Source organism: Malania oleifera, chromosome 2, assembly GCF_029873635.1.
Source record: "Malania oleifera isolate guangnan ecotype guangnan chromosome 2, ASM2987363v1, whole genome shotgun sequence".
In the NCBI taxonomy this organism is placed as follows: domain Eukaryota; kingdom Viridiplantae; phylum Streptophyta; class Magnoliopsida; order Santalales; family Ximeniaceae; genus Malania; species Malania oleifera.
In genome coordinates, this window is record NC_080418.1 from 90,236,367 (window position 1) to 90,255,922 (window position 19,556).

The 19,556-nt window shown below is 37.1% G+C and overlaps 1 protein-coding gene across 4 annotated transcripts in view; it reads left to right on the plus strand.

The window, feature by feature from the left end:
- Positions 1-19,556, plus strand: part of LOC131149333 (WD repeat-containing protein 26 homolog) — a 35,858-nt gene that overhangs the window by 10,885 nt on the left and 5,417 nt on the right. For all 4 annotated transcript variants that reach the window (XM_058099702.1, XM_058099699.1, XM_058099700.1 and 1 more), the window contains exon 5: positions 8,452-8,553. In XM_058099702.1, the coding sequence (XP_057955685.1) occupies positions 8,452-8,553 (102 nt within the window). The remainder of the gene's footprint in view (positions 1-8,451; positions 8,554-19,556) is intronic.

Here is a 19,556-nt window from a genome sequence, read left to right on the forward strand (position 1 = left end):
CTAAATGTATTGTGGAGTGTGGTCCTATTTTTTTTTTTTTTTGGTTTTTTGGGCTTCTTTATGTGCTTAGCTTTATTATTGGATGGTAATTGGCCTACAAAAGAGAAGTAAATTTTTGGTATTCAGGTTGGGTTGAAATTTGGAAAGATTAGTTTTTGTTTATTTTTTGTTTTAATTCCAACATATTTTTATGGTATTTGATAGAGAAGCTTCATGGAAAATCTTCAATCATTGGTGGAAGCAGTGGTGAGTGGCAATGGTTTTGTGGCACAGTGAGAGTATCAATTGTGGAAGCAGGGTTGGGTGTGGAGACATGCAAGGGATGTTTTTGTGTGAAGTGCAGCATAGTGATGCAGTGTCTGCTTGTGGTACGTGGCAATAAAAGAAGAGGATTTATGAAGGCAAGAGATTGGTAGAGGGCAGAGGCAGCTAGGATTTTGGAAAGGGTGAGCTATGGGTTGATAATGGAATGGAGTGGGCCTCAATTTTTCACTATTGTGTGCATGAGCGTTTGCACGTGTCCTTTTTGGTTATATTGAGTAATATAAGCAATTTGAGTTCATGCCTGCATTTGGATTCCAAGAGCACCTAATGTTGAGCCTAAATTGGAGCCCTTTGTCAAATTGTTTAAGAGTAAGTGGTACTCAAACCAAAAGTATAGAGGCCTAGCATGTTATCATTTTGAATATCCTAGCCCAACCTAGCTCCTAGCCTTGTTTAAAACCAATTTCAATATTCCTCGCTTCATAGTAGATGAGCTCTAGTTCACTCAGCCGGCTGGAGAGCAAGGCATGGAGCAAATAGTATGTTGCTAAGAATTGCAAGGTAAGTTAACATGATGGATCTTCCAAAGGGTATGAGAGTTGGGGGACAAACTTAGATTCCTTGGGGGGTGGTGGTGGTGGTGCAAATGGTAATTGCAAGATGGAAAGGTATTGTGATGCAGGACCAATTGTCAGCTTCAATTCTCAATTTTAACCTCCTTAAACTAATAGATATTAGACCTTTAATAGGCTTGCAATGCTTGGAAAATAAGAAAACTAATTTAAGAAACCTAAATAAACTAAAATACTAGTTTCCTAAATAATACTCTAGAATCTTTCTTCCTAAATAATAATATCCTGGAATCTTGAAAATATGACCCTAATAAAATTAAAAAATTACGGAAGTAGAATAGATCTTGTTTGTACACTGCATCATTCTCCCCTAATTAGAAAGAGAATTCAACCTCAAATTTTAAAAATCCAAAGGATGAAGAATCTAGATTGTGTCAATGCTTGAATTTGACCAATGTAATATGCTAGCTGCAGTTTGAAGTAGGATCTCATGAGTGAGAAGCCCGTGGAGGCTCAATTGACAAATTTATCTGGGATGATGAAATCAACTTGCAAGTGATCAGGCTTTTGATGCAGTGGTTCTTTAATCTTAATAGTTGCTTCCGCAACTATTTCAATAGGTCGGCATGCAGGCCTCAGTACAGTGGTTCTACAATTTCAATAGTCGCTTCCACAATTACCACTTCTTGCTGGATTACCTCTTCTGTAATGTCGGGAAAGGAACTAGTCTTCTAATCCACAATAATTAGGGTCAATGATCAATAAAAGAGAGTAAGGCATAAAATCAAGCTTGTTGATCCTAGAGTGAAAAAAATTCCACAGCCAAGTTAAAGATAATGTTTTTTTCCTGCTCTGCCCTTTTTCCCCTTTGCCCCATTCAGTCACTGATTCTCGTACTTACCCAGGTTCGTTTCACCTGCTTCAACCAAATAGATGTGGTTAAAATGAACTGATTGAAAGTTGCTTCTTTGAATGAAACTAGGCCTGGCTTCAAGGTAGGATTCCTGCTACTTCACTTCACTTCAAGTCTAGGCAGATCTAGTGGCAGCTCGAAATCACGTTGATTGGAAGCAATTGAAGGTTGCAGGATTTCTAGGACGTTGTGGTGGTTTGATGACCAGTGAAGTGCTGTTAAATCACTGGTGACAAGTGCTTGGAGGCAGTGTTAGGGCTTAGTCGACAATGGAGACTCTAATGACAATGAACAACTTCATTTCCGTTTGGTGCTTTGACGGATTATGGGACTGAATTGGATTCGACTTGGATTTGGAAGGTAAAAATGGAAAAGATATAGGTTTGATCGAGGTTGTACAAACTTCACTTCAAGGTTTGATTTGAGAACCACATTGCTGTGATGAAGACAAGGACTTTGAATAATCTGGATTTCAATTTAGATGATCGATATTGGTTGATGTTCCAATTTCAGATTATATATATATATATATATATATATAAATATATATATATCAAGCTCTGCTTCTACTTGAATTTTTTCTTGGTTCATGGCTTTGAGGGGGTTAGGCAAGGAGATCCTCTCTCTCCTTTTCTGTTTGTTCTTGTGTTAGATGTATTGAGTAGATTGGTTTTTGGAGCTGTAGGTTTTGTGGGAGGGACTTAAGCTTGTTGTTGTTGTTGTAGATAGAGGTTTTGTTAGGGGGTTGGGGTGGGAAGTGAGTGGGTTGTGGTTTCTAATCTTTAGTTTGCTAATGATACTATTTTCTTTTTAGAAGAGCATAGGGATTTCTTTAACGTGCTTTCGATTTTGCAATTGTGTGAGGGTCTCTGGTTTAAAAATAAATTTGGGAAATAGTGTTTAGCTTGAATTAATTTGGATATTCTAGATCTTTGCAATTGCCCTCTTTGGTTGGGTGTGGTATTCTTGATTGGCCTCTGAGTTATCTAGGTGTGCCTCGAGGACCCTTGCTGCTAATCTAGATCGCTTGGGTGTTGGTATCCTGTGGTGGGGAAGGTGTCTAAGAGCTTGGATGGGTGGAAGGGTGCTTCATTTTCTCTGGGTGGGTGTATTACAATGATTCAGGCTTGCCTTGCTAGTATTTATCTTTATTTCTTTTCTATTTGTAGAATATCTATGATGGTAGCCAGTAGTATTGATATGATCATTAGAGATTTTCTTGCTCTGTGGTGGGGGAGAATAAAATCATTTGGTTAGTTGGGTCTTGGTAATTTGATGTCTAAGAACATTGCTTTAATGGGTAAATGGTTGTGGCGATTTCCCTTAGAGGACTCTTCCCTTTGACACAAAGTTTTTAACCCCATGTTTGGAGAGGCCTGAAGTTGTATTAGATTTGGATGAGATATAATATAAAATTGTATTGAAATTTGTCCAAATCCAAATCCAAGGTCCGAAATCCATGTTCCCAAGTGCAGCGTAGGAGTAAATTTGGCATGCAGGATAATGGGTGGGATGCTAATTTGGGTTTGAGATGTTTTTGTTTTAGCCCTTGGAAGGGTATTTCACAGTTATATCCTCTCTTTATTCCTTATACAAATTTTATTGTGGGAAATGGGTTGTGTTCGGTTTTGCAAGGACACTTGGGTGGGTGGTTCCTTGCTTTTTTCATCTTTTCCTCATTTTTTTAGACTGTCCTCTCTGCACAGTGAACCAATTTCTTCTTTCTTTATTTCTAATGGGGCTGGTTTCTATTGGGATTTCCATTTTCGTAGGGCTCTTAATGATGGGGAGGTTTTGGAGCTTTCCTACTCATTAAGCTTGTTGGATGGTATGCTCCTTTCCCAAAGGAGAGGCCATCATTCTTGGATTCTTGATATTTTTTGGGGAGTCTTCCTGTAAATCCTTATTTGAGAATTTAACTGATAAAAGCTTGTCTTTTCTGCTTGATGGATCCATTTTTAAAGCTAAAATCCCTCTAAGACTGGCTTTTATTTGGTTGGCTGTTCTTAATAGAGTTAACACTAACAATCTGTTGCAGGCTAGAAGGCCTTTTAAGGCTTTATCACTGGGTGTTTGTTATCTTTGTTTTCAAAATTCAGAATCTGATTCTCATTTTTTTCCTGCATTGCTCCTTTTCTTGGAGGGTGTAGGACAATCTTTTTGGTTTATTTGGTGAGAATGGGGTGTATCTGGAGTTGGTGGAAGTATTGTTGGCTATCCATTTTTCAGGTTTTTGAAGGGATAAGATTCTTGTCTAAGGCTGTTGCAATCGGGTATTGAGAATTTAAGATGTATTTTTTTTAACACCACCTTACTGCCCCCTAGCAAGTTTGAAAAATAAATAATGAGGATATTTTCAATTGAGAGAGCCTTGGAGAGGACCTATCATCATGCACTTCACCCAACTAAGGCAGTGTCATCACATTTTGATCTTTCTGGTTTGTGATACAGTTCTATTGATCAGACAAGGCCCATACTTTTCTCTAACTTTTTTCTTTGGTGCAGATTTATGGGGATTAATATCATCTTAATCAACTTTTTTTTTTAACCTTTTGAGGAAAGGGAAGATTTGTGAACATCACAGAGAACAAATTAGCATTATTTCTTCATTCATTTATGAATCAAAGAACAATGAAGGAGTTGTATTCTTTTTTATTCATCAAAAACTGCCAATCTGTGGATGATATCGTTTCAAACACCAAATCATTTCATTATGTTACGATTGGGAGCGAACCACTATGGTCAATTTCTGTTTTCTAGTTAGTTGTTAGTGTGTCCAGCTAGCCCCCGTTTGGAACATCTTTGAAAAAAAGTACTTAATATGAAAAGTACTTAAAGTACTTGTATCAATAAGTAGTGTTTGGTTCACACTTTTAAGTACTTATTTCATAAAGTACTTTTTTCAAACTACTTATTTTCCAAGTATTTTTTGAAAAAGTATTTTTCTGAAAAAAGTACTTATTTGGAAAAGTATTTGTAATAAGCAATCCCAGACTAGTTCTAAGGGATCGTTTGGAGCCACATAGAAAAGTACTTTTTTGGAAGAAGTACTTATATGAAAGAGTACTTATCTAAATGTCGAAGATTTATGATGATTGATATTTGTGGGTTTGGGAGAAACATTAAGAAAATGGTTTATGAAGATTGCTTGTTTTGCTATTCTTGTGCATGCTGTGAATTGCGAGAAATAAGGTTTTTCGTGATGAACACACTCCCTCTTTTACTCTTGGAATAGGTTAGAATTGTGTTCCTTTACCTAAGATGACTTTGGCCTTCTTTTGGAATTTTATTGAGGGTATTTCTTTGGTTTACATGCAACGTGACTGGAGGGCGGTCCTGATGTACATTTTTTTTGTTTTCTGTTTTATTTCTTTGAAGGGTGTTTTTTTATCCTTTTATTTATAGGAGGATACTGTTTTCACCCCTTTTTTTAATCCCTCTTCTCCCTCTTAATAATTCTTCTTTTTCTTTCAGAAAGATGGATGACTAATTGGGTATGATGGCCTAACAAATTTTGGAATATGGTGAAAGATGTGCTTTTAGTATTAAAACCGATCTTAGTTTTGGGGTGAGCTGGGATTTTAAACATTTCACCCTACTTTTTACGTAGAGTACTTCATTGGAGTTGCATGAATATGGCATTGAATTGGTGATGCAAGAGCAAAGGTTAAAATTTTTTTTTATTACTGTTCATTGCACTGTACCATTCATGTTACTTTAGCAATATTGTCTAGAGGCGAGTTAGTTAGTTAGTTAGTTATTTTTTTTAATTACTTTTATTTAGGTTATTATTGTTCAAGTCTTCTTAAGTAGTCAAATGACTAGCATGTGAATTTTAAAAACCATTCAAGAGACTAAGGCTCTTTGTATTTATTTTCTCTTAGTTTAAAATTTTGTGTTTGAATTCTCTTTGAGGATTACAAATCCTAGGAACTTATTTATTCTTGTTTCTTTTCCAATCCTTGTGTTTTTCAGCTTTTTTTGGTTAAAAATGTAGACCTGTGCTCCTAGATCAGTCCCTCCAGAGCAGAGTTAAAAAGTCATCCATGAGTTCAGATCAAGCCTGCCATGGTCAATTGGAATGCTGTCACAATCCTTTCCGTCTTTTCTCTTGTTGTCCCTTCAAATAAAGTGATGCATTACATATTAGCTTGCGCTCATCTTAAATTTTGACTTCAAATGTGAACTTTTGATCTGCTCTTCATTTGTCAACGAGGACAAGTTACTGAATACAAATTAGTATTAATGGCCATTGATTCCATGAAACATTCTTTAGTAAAAAAATCTTAATGTCATTAGAAATTTGACTATTCAATTCTCTGCGGATAATCTTCCCAAATTTTGTTGAATGTTACTTCTTCAGTATTATATGAAAAAGGATCTCCTTGGGTAAATACTCTAGGGAATGAAATATTAACAAACTTATTTCTTTTAGACAGAAAATCAACCTGAAATTTGACTATTTAACTCTCTGCGGATAATCTTCTCAGATTTTGTTGAATGCTCCTTCTTCACTATTATATGAAAAAGGATCTCCTTGAGTAAATACTCTAGGGAGCGAAATAATAAAGAACTTATTTCTTTTAGAAAGAAAATCAACCATGACTAGATTTTTGTGGACATTCATCAAACACCTGGTGCATGTTTGTATCTTTGCTAAGTTACTTGATTTGGGAATAAAATTTTTTAGGGTTTGTTCAGTTGTAGAAAACAGTACTCATTTTTCATTTTCAATTTTCCAAATAACTAAGATAGCGTCATTTTTATTTATTATTTTTTTAATTTTTTTTTCAACATTGTATAGAAAAGTTGGAAAACAATAAAACTGCTCTCCATAACTGAACGTGCCCTTTCCTGCTCTATATCTTTCTCTTGTGGGTCGCATCATAGCTTGTTGGTGGAGCAGTCTAATGTTTAAAACTTGATTGAGGTAGGCATCATATATTGCTGGCCAATTCCAATATGTGGAGATCAAATTCTTAGCCAAGGGGCTGGTCTTGTGTTTAAAGCTGGGGAGAAGAGAGATAACATATCCTTCTGGAATAGTATTTCAAGAGATTTCATTAATAGGAGAAGAATTAACAAAAAGGAGAATAAGACATCTCCTGAAAAAACTTCTGGAACGAACCAGCTGGAAAAAACTAAAAGACAACAAATAAAGTAAAGGAAAAATCAAGTCAAAAAGATTCCTTCAATCCCACTGAACTTCTGGAAAGCCATCTCCCTTAGAAAACCCAAACCCAACACACCACAAAGAGGCAAAGTAATGAATTTTTCCCAAACCAGATGTCAATTCCTTTTTTTCCCTGAAACAATCCGTGTGTTATGCCCCAACCACAACCCCCAAAACATTGCAAAATACCACATTTTCATAATGCAGCCCTATTCTTCCTCCTTCCAAAACCCTCAAATGAAGTAGCCAACGGTTCCTCCACTGATCAAGGACGAACCCAATTTTCTCCCAAAACACCAAATAACTTATTCCAGATCCTCCAAGCAAAATAAAAAAGATGAGATACTGTCTCAGAATTCTTATAGCAGAGCACACAAACATCTGGAGATAGAGCCTTCAAGGGGGTCTCTTGATCTGCAACAAGTTATTGATAATTTGGTATTGATTTTATTAAGCACAACCAACTAAATAAAAGCCTTTTCTGTTTTTTGGGGGAGGGGGGGGGGGGTTGGCTTACTTTGGCCTTCTAAATAAATGAATATTGAGGGAAAGAGATTTGGAACATATAAAAAATGCAAGAATTAACCCTGAAATGATCCAAAGACCAAGATCCCTATCTGGAGAAAGACTTCAATTATTCAATAAAGACAATAAGGAAGATAACTCCACCAGCTCTCTATCATTGAAAGATCTTCTGAAATGAAAATTCCAAGAACTGAATCAACTGCAAATAGAACTGCATTCACATGAATTAGACTCTCTCATATGGAACAAAAACCTTAGTGAAAAAAAAGATAAATACTGACACTTTAAAAAAGAGCTAAAAAAAAGACAAAATCCCCAGAAACAATTCTGCCACCTTAACATAAACAGTAGTGTGAACAGTGTTTCACTATTGTAATTGCCACGGTTCGACAAAGTAACTAGAAAGAATGACAGTGCAATTAGTGTGGTGCAAGTATATTATGAAGAAAGGTATGCTGTTGTCTCTATAAACACTGTTGTTTTATTTATTATTTGATAGGTAGAGAGTAGAAATAAACATTAAAGGATACCAAGGGGATGTTAACCCATATACAAAAAAATAATTGTCTACAGGACTAGAAATCAACTAAATTTTCCTGCTTATCCAGTTTACAATTTGTTGTAACAATGTATTAACTCAACTAAACCATTTTATTTTAAAGACTTGCTGTTTTGAAACAATAAAAGCTAGCTTCTTTATGTTAGGTGTGCTAAATGACACCATCAACTAGTTGCAAACTTTAAAAGATCATTTGGGAACAAGTTTGAAGGCTCAGAGTTAGTTTGCTATGATTGAGCTCATAATTTATCTAATAAAATTGTGATGTACTTGGAACGTTTCTCTGGATGTGTGTGTTTGCAGTTTGGTGTTGGTGGATTGGGCCATTAAATTTTTGTAACTGTTTGAATGGACTCTACATTGTTTAGTTTCACAATTGTTGGAGCTTTGTCTATATACTTGATGTTTGGGTATGTTACTGGAGATCTGTTGATAATTGAGCCAGATACTAGAAGCACATTATGACGAAGTCTGGTTTTTGCAATTTTCGCACAAGGGCAAATATTTAGCCTCATCATCGAATGACCGGTCTGCAATCATATGGGAGGTAACCTTATCTACTTGACATCTTGATATTGAAGTAGTTATGAATTTATTGCTATTCTTTCCCCCCCTTATTAGAAGGAAATTTTTTGAAAGGGCATCAAGGGGATGCTGCCCAAGTACAAACAAATACAGAAAGATCACCCACACTGTAGGTTGTCTGTAACAAGAGGATCCTTTCACCCACACTGTAGGTTGTCTGTAACAAGAGAATCCTTCAAAAACGACTCAGTAAGCCAGCTTATTACATTACAATCCAACTGTCTTTACTAATCTGTATGGGCGAGGCCGATCCTTCAAAGGCTTTCCTGTTTATTTCCCTCCACCCAGACAAAAAGTTGGCGAGGGAAATGGGGAAGAAAGCTTTCTTCTTTTCTTCGCTGGCTCGGATAGCCTACCAAACCCATAACTCTTCTACCACAGATCTGGGGGTAACCCACTGCTGCTTGGTGAAAGAAGTGATCACGTTCCGAAAGTTTCTGGTTCAGGAGCAATGAGAGGATGTGGTCAACCGACAGCATTATCCAAACATGAAACCACCAATTATCAACAAGGATAGCCTCCTTTTCTGCAGGCTAATTAAGGGTCAAACTTTTCCGAAGTGTTGCCCCGCACATGAAGAAAACAGACTTTGTGGGGGCTGCTGATCCAAATGGGTTTTTAGGGGAAGTTGCTGGTTGTTTCTGAAAGAGAGAGGTTCTAGTAAGAAGATCTTGATGTAAATCAACCATTTCTATTGAGGACCCATTTTGGGTCATTAGTGGTGTTCCTAATTAAACTTGTCCAAGCTGCCATAATAGTCCGTGAGGTGGTCAATTTTCCAATCCGTGACATTTCTAAGTTTCTAACTAAGGGAATGTTCTAAACAATCCTTTGATATAACTTGAAGATGATTATTGATAAAGGCATACTTATCATGAGCCAAACTGAAAATGGAAGATAATTATGCAATGTCGGGTGATTGGCTGCACCAAATATAGTGCCAAAATAAAATGTTGCCTCCATTCCCCACTTGAAAACTGAGGGGTAGAAATCATCCCAATTTTTCTTAGTGAATATCCAAACTCCATTTCCATAGCAGCATCTCTCAACATTAGTGATCCAATCATTGTGATGAAGACCAAATTTAGTGGCAATGATTTCTTTCCAAAGTCGTTCTTTTTCCTTTATGAATATCAGCAGCCATTTCCCAAGGAGTGCTTTGTTGAAAGTAGAGAGGGATTTTAGCCCTATGCCTCCAAATTGAATAGGTTGTTTAACCACTCCTAATTGACAAGATGATAGACCAGGAGTTCCTCCAAAAGATTCTCCTTTAAATGACATATAATAATAGATCAGGAGGTTAGTCAAGCTGCTCTTGATGGGAACAAGTCTCTCATCTTTTGACAAATAATTCCTTTTCCAGTCCACCAACTTCTTCTCAAACTTTTCAATTATGGAATCCCAAACTTGTTTGTCTTTTGAGTAATGCTCCAAGAGGGAGACGAAGGTAGGTAATGGGGAAACACCCTAATTTGTAGTCCAAAAGACCAGCAAGGAGAAGCCTCCTAATCCTACCCTGACCTGGAATAGTTTGCTTTTACCTTGATTCTCCTTCAAACCTCAGCAACGTGCGTTCATGACTAAGGATTTGTTGGGGATCCTTTTTTCTCAGAAAATGATAATGTCGTCCATAAAAAGAAGATGGGAAACTTCCATAAGGATCCCATTTTCTCTAAACTGAGTCCTTTGAGAAAGCCTCCTTTAGTAGCTTTATTCATCAACAGGCTCAGCAGTCAGCACTTCCATTACCAAGATAAACAAAAAGGGGGTGGGGGTGGGGATCACCCTACCTTAATCCTCTAGAAGAACGAAAAAAATCAGATGGGCAACATTGATGATTCGATCCATTTGCACCACATTTCCCATAACCCATTCTACTAAGAACATGAAATTGAAAGTTCCAATTAACATGATCAAAAGCCTTCTCATGTCAAGCTTGCAAATCACCCCCTCTTTCAATAGGCATTCACAACTTCATTTGTGATAGGGGCTCATCCATGATTTGCCTAACGGCCATTAAGGCATCTGGTGCTGTCTAATGGCTTTTTTTAAGCTTCATAGCAAGGGCTTTGGGCATAATCTTGTAGATACTTCCCACCAGGCTGATTGGGCAAAAATCCTTGATTTTGCATGCGCAAACTTTCCAAGGAATCAGGGTAACAAAGGTGGAACTAATGCAACTCAAGAATCTCCCTGTTTTGGAAAATCCTCAAAAATGCTAAGTATGTTCTGCTTGAGGTGGCCTCAATTTGCTTGGTAAAACCTAAGGAGAAACCATTGGGGCTAGGTGCTTTATCCCAATTACAATCCTTGAGACCTTAGCAAATTTCTTCTTCATCAAAGGGCTTTCATGCCACTTTGGTAGGATTAAGTGAAGTCAAAGTGATGCGATCCACTACTGGCCTCCATGCCTTAGATTCAATGTATAGATCCTTTTGGAAATTGAAAATGGCCTTTTTAATATCCTGGTCTTCAACCATGATGCTAGACATAGTTACATAGTGTTGAATCTTTTGTTAGCATTTGTTGTCTCGTGGAAGAAACTAGTGTTGCATCTCCTTCCTTAAGCCATAAAGCCTTGGATTTTTGCTTCTAGTTGATTCTTCCAAATTACTGACCTTTCTTGAATAGAAATCTTCTAGCCTTACTTTTGGCATTGAATCCATGACTCCTTATCTATCTCCTTAATGCCATAAATGATTTTATGTATTATTGTTCCAGCATTTTAGTTTACTTTTCAGCCCCTTCAATTTGAAGTAAACACAAAGGTTCACTTCCCCCTCAAAGTGAAGTGAGACCATGAATGATTAACTTGATCAATGTAACTGTTGTGCTTGAGGCACATGTTTTTGAAACAAAAAAGGAGTTGCTTCCACTTCAAGGAGGATTGGGAAGTGATTTGGCGGGATAGGCTTGGGGAGGAAATTCTAAGTAACCTTTGGGAAATGTTCCCAATCTATAGAGATCAAGGACATATCTATACTAAAAAAATATTGGAGTCTCCTTGGAGTTGGACCAAGTGAAAGAGCGACCCATGAGTGGAAGATTGATGAGGGCATTCACATTGATGAAATTGAGGAACTCTCATGCAAGGGTTCTTCAAGGTTCCCCCACTTGTTTCACAAGGATATAAGACCATATTGAAGCATCCCAAAGACCCAAGGAGCATCTTGGCTGCATCTGATTTTCGAGACCTCATTCCAAAAGAGCTGTCTAGAGTGTCCTTTACCTAGACCATGGATATTGGTGAGGACCCATTGGAAATTATCCTTCAGGCCGATGCACAAGTGGGAAGTCGAGAAGGAATTTGAAGATTGATCCAACAAAGAAAATCCACCTGCAAAACTTATGCTGCTAGAAACTGTTGACCATAATCTGGTCTACGGATTCCAATTTAGTTTCCTATGAGCAAAAAATGTCTCCACTTACTCCTTAAGAAAATACTTGGTTAAAGCCCTATTTTATTTGTCATTCAATTCCCTCACATGCCGCTATATCTACTTTCTCAACATCGATTCACCAAAAGACCTTGGCTGTTGTCAGCCTTCACCATGTCAAAGATCCTACCTTGTCATAATTCACTGAAAACATCAAATACTTGAGTTCCCTATTAGTATCCATCTTCTTGTTGCTGTCTAGGGGTTTTTTGATGGTAAGTTTCAAGCCTTGAAGGCTATATTTTCAAAGTTGTCAAGCATACTCCAATGGTTTTACTAACCAATTTCATTTTTCAAAAAACCCAATCAAAACTTGCTCCTTAACACAAGCACTACCCATGACAAGCCCATTCAATTCCACAAAATTAGGATAGGAGGAACCGTCCTTTGTAGTTTTATGGCATGGTCCTACATTGAATGTGTACTATAGGGAGACGTTGGGTTTATAAGGTTGGTTCAAATTCCAACAATGGAAGTGCCTTTTTCTAGACAAAACCATGAGACCAGTGGGCCAAAGTGGACAATTCGTCATTGGAGTTAGGCAAGACTATAACATTTGGTATCAGAGCCGCCTTGAGGATACTATTATGTGGGTGCATCCTACACAGAGGTGTGGGCCACTCTGATGAGGGCATCAACAATCGGATGAGAGAGCATGTGATGATCCCACATTAGACGTGTACTATGGAGATCTTGGGTTTATTAGGTTGGTTCAAACTCCAATTATGTCAAAGCGCCATTTATAGGACAAAATCATGAGGCCAATGGGCCAAAACAGACAATACCTCCCTTGAGTTGGGTTGAGATTGTTACACTTAGACATGTGTTATTGTGTTAAATCTTTTTCTCGAGACTCCAAAGCTAGGTTGCCTTCTTCCAATTGAGCTTTATTAGGTGGTAGGAGGGGTTTTTGTAGTGGAGGAAGGGCCCAAAGCTGATTGGCGTCTTAGTGGATGGGGTCTTCATAAAGTTCAAAAGAAGACAAGTAGATGACACTAAGTGGCCTAGGGGTGACACTTAAAAGGGGTGCAAAAACGAGCAGCAAAGCCCCTAGATTAATGTTGGTAGAGCCCAATTTGAGGCCCATCCCAAGGTCCACAAAGGAAGCAAACAATTTGGGCCTTAGGGGGTCTAGTCTCGAAGATTCAAAGGAACGGTAAAAAAAATGCCAGCTGCCCTTTTCTCTCCTCCCTAATGGCACTTACGAAGTAGTGGATTGTCTTGCTTTTGCATAGAGAGAAACCTCAAGGAGTCCCTTCTTGGTGTGGAGACTTTCGACTTCCATTTTGCAGTGGATATCACTTACCTGCCGATATCAAACATTAGAGATGAGATTTTACGCCAACCTATTAAGGCAAAGCCCTTGGAAAGGCCATATTTGTTCAAGCACTAATGTTGATCTCTGTTGGGGTTAAGGAATTGCTGAATTTGTTTGCCTTGAGTTGAAGCAACAAGGTTTTATCCTTGTTCCCCATGCGTTGGAACCAAGAGGACAATGAAGGTCTTTCCTTTTTGAACGCCTAGAAATATTTTATGCACCTAGGAACCACTCAATCTCACCTACCTCTAGGAAATTTGTGATCCTCTAGACCCTTCGATACTCCATGATTATAAGGCGATTGACATACTCTTAAGTACTAGGCCGAAGGTCTTCATCTTGATGAGAGAGAGATCTCCTTCCTCTTCTCCCATTGTGAGGTGATCACCATCTCCCTTCTTGATCTGTAGACTTTGGAGTTCCCTTTTGGAGCGCTGTCTCTCACCTCCTTAGATTGGTTGCTGAAGATGAGATTTTACACCACCCATTGAGTCAAAGCCCTTTGGAAAGGCCATATTCCTCCAGCCACTACTATTGATCCTAGTTAGGGCTAGAAAATTGCTGAACTTGTTTGCTTTGAATTGAAGCAATGAGGGTTTATCCTTGTTCCTCATGTGTTGGAACTAAGAGGACACTGACGATGTTCCCTTTCTAAATGCTTGAAAATATTCCTGTGTCTAGATGCCACTCAATATCACTTACCTCTTGGAAAATTGAGATCCTGATGGCACTTCGACCCTTCGTGATTATGAGGTGATTGACAAATGGCATCAAGTACATAGATTGAAGGTCTTTCTCTTAATAACCGCTGATTGCCATGTGTCGCCTTGCATGTGCGAGAGAGGGGAAGTCTCCTTGTTATATTAAATTGACTTTAGAATATTGCAAATAGCTTTTAGGTTCTTTTTTGACTGAAGTTCTTAGAAACAAAGTTTTTACAGCCTTGATACAGGGACCACTACCTAAAAATCCATTGAAATTCCACAAAGTGAAATGATTTACATTTAACCCTGTAATAACTAATATTTAGTGAAGTAATATTCACTTAACAATCATTAAAATTTAAGAAAAACAACTTGATTCCATGGTTGGTTTTTAATTATTGTATTTAGGGTTGTAACTTAGTTATTGGAGCTGGCTTGTTGGTTAAGATAATTGGAAGCTTTTGTTGGCTTGTTGGTTTGGTTTTAGTTCTGGTGAGTTGGGGGAGTCAAATTTTTGGTTCTGCTCAGTTACATACATACATACGAACATACATACATATGTATGTGTATATATGTATGTATGTATAGACACACACACACACACACAAAAGAGAAATCAATGAACCAAAGCAGACCGAGCAAGATTTAGAACCAAGTGGGTCTAACCAAATGAATCAAACAGAAACTTGAAATGTAGAATTCATGTTGTTTGTTGGAAAGGGGATTGTAGTAGCTTTAAACCATCTTTACCTGTTTTGATATTTGGTTTTATACTTCAATAGTTATCAATTGTGCTAAATGGCTTTTGGGATATGAAAGATTTGTGAATTGTAAAATGGTATCACCTAATGCCACTTAACATACATTGTAATTTGTCATTGGCTGCCCTCTCCTGCAATCTAGCCCACAATCCTATATCACCAATTTCTAATTTGCCAGCCACACTCTGCTGGTGCCTGCTGCTCCACTGACTTGCCATTGCCAGTAAGCCATTATCGTTACACATTCTCACTTGGATTATAATATTAAGTTTTTGTTTTTGTTTTTGTTTATATAAGTTCTCTCATTGGGTAATTAAATGTATAGTGGTTGAAAATTTCTTTTTTATCCCAAAAATTTTGGTTTGTTTTGGTGTGGCTCCCCACTAACTTTGTTTTGGTTTTGGGTCCAATTTTCTCGAGCCAATTTGGTTTAGTTCAGTTCCAAATTTCCCTTGCAATCAAACAGCCAACCCACTTTCACTCATTTTTCTGATAAAAATATATCTAATATTAATAGAAAATCTCCTCTCCCTATTCTCTCGCTAATTTGTTTTTTCTCCATCTCTTCTCTTTCTCATTCACTGCTGTAAATCGCTCCATTTTTTTTGGCTGTGGTGTAGGGCAGTGAATGAAAGAGAAAAGATGGAGATATAGACAGATTAAAGAGAGAAGCAAGGAGATAAGAGAGAATAAAGAGAGAAGAAGAGAACTGAGAGATGAAGAAGAAATGTGAGAATGATGAGAGAGATTTGGATATTGAGGCAGACAGACGGAAAGGGGGGGGGGGGGAGGGAAGAGGAGAGTTAATAATCCAAAACCAATAATCCCCAACATCACATGTCTATATTATTGACAACCGAGAAACTGTAAAGATAAAGCAATCAAAAATTAGAAAATAATCCCAAACAGACAAGAAGTTACAAAATGACCCCAAACAAATTTAAATGTATAAAATAACATCAAACAATTAAGTATCAAAATAAAACCTAAAATAACTGAAATATCTAAAACAACCCTAAATTAACTAAAATTCATAGAAAATATATAAATTCAATCTAAACAATATAAATTCAATCTAAATATTAAATATAATTAGATGCATAATTAAATATATATAAATAGATATAAATAAGAAAAAAAATAAAAGAAATGATAATATGAAGGATCCGTTCAGGAAGTGATTTGTAAAAGTTACAAAATGACCCTAAACAAATCTAAATTTATAAAATAACCTCAAAATAATTAAGTATCAAATTAAAATCCAAAATAACTGAAATATTTAAATCTAAGATTTTCTAAACAAAGATAAATTGCTAATTTCTAAAATCTCTGAGGTAGAATATGATCACCTAGAACTATCCATTTGGTACTCCATTGAACTCCCCGAGTTAGAGAAAAATTGAACTCAACCTCAAGTTTTTAAATTGTGTAACCAACAGCTTGATAGTCTTGAGCAACTTCAACCAACAAACAAGATGAAAACCTAGCATGAACTGTACCACATCCTTAATCCCCATAGAGAAGTATCACATGGGTCTTTTATATTAAATACTCCCATCATTCAAAAGCTCCAAATCATTAATATCATGTTTCACACGTGATGACACTGACAAAAACAATGCAAGAACTTGAACTGGAGAAGCACTAGCCACTAGCTGATTTTGTCAAATCACTTGCAAGCATTGAAGGCTCCAACATCCTTTGATAAAGTAACTAGTCCAAACAAGAAACTAATTTAATATCCAAATCTAATGGCAAATCAAGTAAATATTCAAGAATGACATCAAAATTTCACTACATTTGGTTAAAGCACATGTGAAGGGAAAAGAAGTAGGTGATGGAAGCACATATTCAATGCATGAAGAAGCAATTATCTCAAGGGGATTCGAAATACAACTTCAATAACTAAGTGCTCATTTTGTTAGGATTTTGGAAATAGTTTTTTGTATTTTTGTAACACAGGATACAATTAATGCACAAAATTTGTGCTTGGTTAAGTGTTCTCAAAAAATTCAGAAACATATCCAAAAACATCTCTAAAGAATCCAGGTTTTTAGGAAATGATTTAAAAGTGTTTTCCATGTTTGCGGTTACAATACTCTGACAAGGTATGGAATATAACCCACTTTTTAATAACAATAGTAGTAGCAGCAGCAGTAGTTATAATAGCTATTATATTTTATAACAAATTGGCACTTGGAATAATCAAATGCAGCCCCACTATTTTCATATGTGGGAACAATTTCATAACAGCTAACCAAACAGGTTTTTGAGTATAAAAAAAGTGTAATGCAAACCCTTATTTTCATTTTCAAAAACAACAATATTGAAACTCACTTTTGGATTCTTAATGGAACGGGCCCCAAGGAATCTTCTAAATTTTGGAGCATTTGATTGCATTTCATTCCATGGGCTAGAAGTGGGAAATTGTAGTTCAGAAATTGAGTCATTGGCAAACACCTCAATCTTCAGAGTTGGCAGCTCATCTTGAATTTCATTGCTAGGCTTAGCATCTAGAATCATCCATAGGCAGTACTCCAGCATGCGGACATATGGATATAAGAAATTTTTATAAATGGGGAAATAAAGCTAAGGTAAAAAAAAAACGGTGAGATCAGCGACACTTTAACGTGATTAATAAAAAATAACTGTTGGCTATGATCTGCATGGAAGTTGGTGAAAGAAGCATTTTTCCCTTCTTTTCTAGACTTGGTGAAAGAGGCAAACATTATTCATTTGCTTACACAGATGTTTTAAGGGAATTAGGGCATGAATGACAGGTTTTCTGCCTTTGATTTTAAAGGACGAGCTTTCTATAGGCTATGTTATATATATATATATATATAAAATGTTTATATTGTAAAAATACAGAGTTTAATTTTGTTTATTGTCTATATTTTTATTTTTTATTTTTTTAAAAGAAGGCGATATACACGTGCAAAGAAACTTTTTGTTGATGAAAAGCATAGATTTTGTGTATCCTGGATTACTAACTATTATAGTGTTAATTCCGTTTGGAATTGGGGTTGAAACCCTTGCATTTTGTGCAACATCATAGCACAACTTCCTCTTCCATGCACTCACCTTGCCTTAGTCATTGACCATTTTTTCGTTGATTGGAGCATCATGTGCGCCTAGCCAAATAGCATGGACAATGAGTTCCAAAAGCTCCTGGTCACATAGCACTAGCAGAAAGTGGTTCACTAATGACTCATACTACACACAGCAAAGTTATTGGTGATAAAATTTCTCCTCTATCTTAAATCATCAATGTCAAAATCCCTTCCAACACTTCTGTGAGTGTCCAAGCTAAGGATGCACTACCTTTAGAGGAGCCCTAGGGTCTACATGCACTTCTAAGGTAAAAAAATGGTCTAGAGGTACTATTATCTTGCAGGGAACATAATCTGATCTTTAGAAGGCCTCATTCGGGCTTTCTTTCCAGCACAAGCATCATCCTCCTCAATAGTTAGGCCATGGTCGTGGAGATTTGTTTTAAGATTGGGATCTGAATGCATGGTGGAGATTTAATAGAAGATTAAAAGAATAGGGAGGAAAATAGAGGGAGGTTGTGACACTTGGCCTTTCTGAAAGAATAGTTTTGAAGGAAAAATCCAAGGGCATTATGCATGACAGATTGGCTATGAATGCCTATATGAGTCTTTGCTGTCTTATAGCCCCATTTGCTTCGTTCACTATTTACCCATGCTAGAGTTTGAAAATTTAATTTTTTTCAGTCTGTCCTTCTGTGGGGTCTAGGTTTAGAAAATTTACTTTCCAACTGGATTTTTCTATTAAGAAAATCAAAAGTTTCATGTTCAGCAGCCTTCTCCCACTGAATGTGCAGAAGTAAGCCGGTCTCCCACACTTGCCTGAACTATTGCATTCTAAACTTGCTTCTGCCCTGTAGTGTCCTGCATCATTAATCCTAGTCTGCAAAGAAGGTGTACTTGATTTCTTATTCTCCAACTGGGAAACATGCTCTTGGGGCTGCAAGAATATATCCTTCTGAAAGGGATGCCCAACTCCTGCGCTGTAATTTCTTTCTCCTTACTAAACATATTCATGCACCCAGCATTCCTCTTTAAACTAGAATATTGAGTCTGATATAAGATTCTAAAGCAAACCAGGCTTTTCCTTTATAGCCCCCGAATGGGCCTTGGCTATAATAGCTTCCAAATTGTCTCTCCCTTAAGGTGTCCTTTGAGGCTTGCTACAAATCAGATCCTTAAATGCGCCCTGCCTTTTATTCAAAGTTCATTGGGCAGGAAATTGAACATGGACAAAACTTTAGACATTTGGAGATTGGGCTTGTTCACTCAGATGGCCACCTCAAATCCTTTATTGTCTAAAATTTGCACAATTATAAAATAATAGTTAAGCATCCCAGCCCACTCCACCCCATATCCAACTTATTCCCATCACCCAACGAAACCCTGGCCACCTCTGCCATTGTTGCCATAATCCCCATGCAAGATGCTGTCCCGCAGTTTTTGCTGGCAATGGACAAACATGATGAAAATGCCGTTTCTGCGAGTATGGAAAACCCTAACAAATGCGCATAACTCTTTCAAGAACTCTCACCACCCATTCCCTTTTGATCCACAGGGAACAGCAATGTCCTTTCGGTCCCTGCTCTAGCTCCAAGCCTCCAAAAACTTCCCAAAGTTCGTTGGTCAAATCACCCACAAATTTCTGACATCAAACTTGGTTTTTTAGAAGTTTGGTAATGGGGATTTAACGAC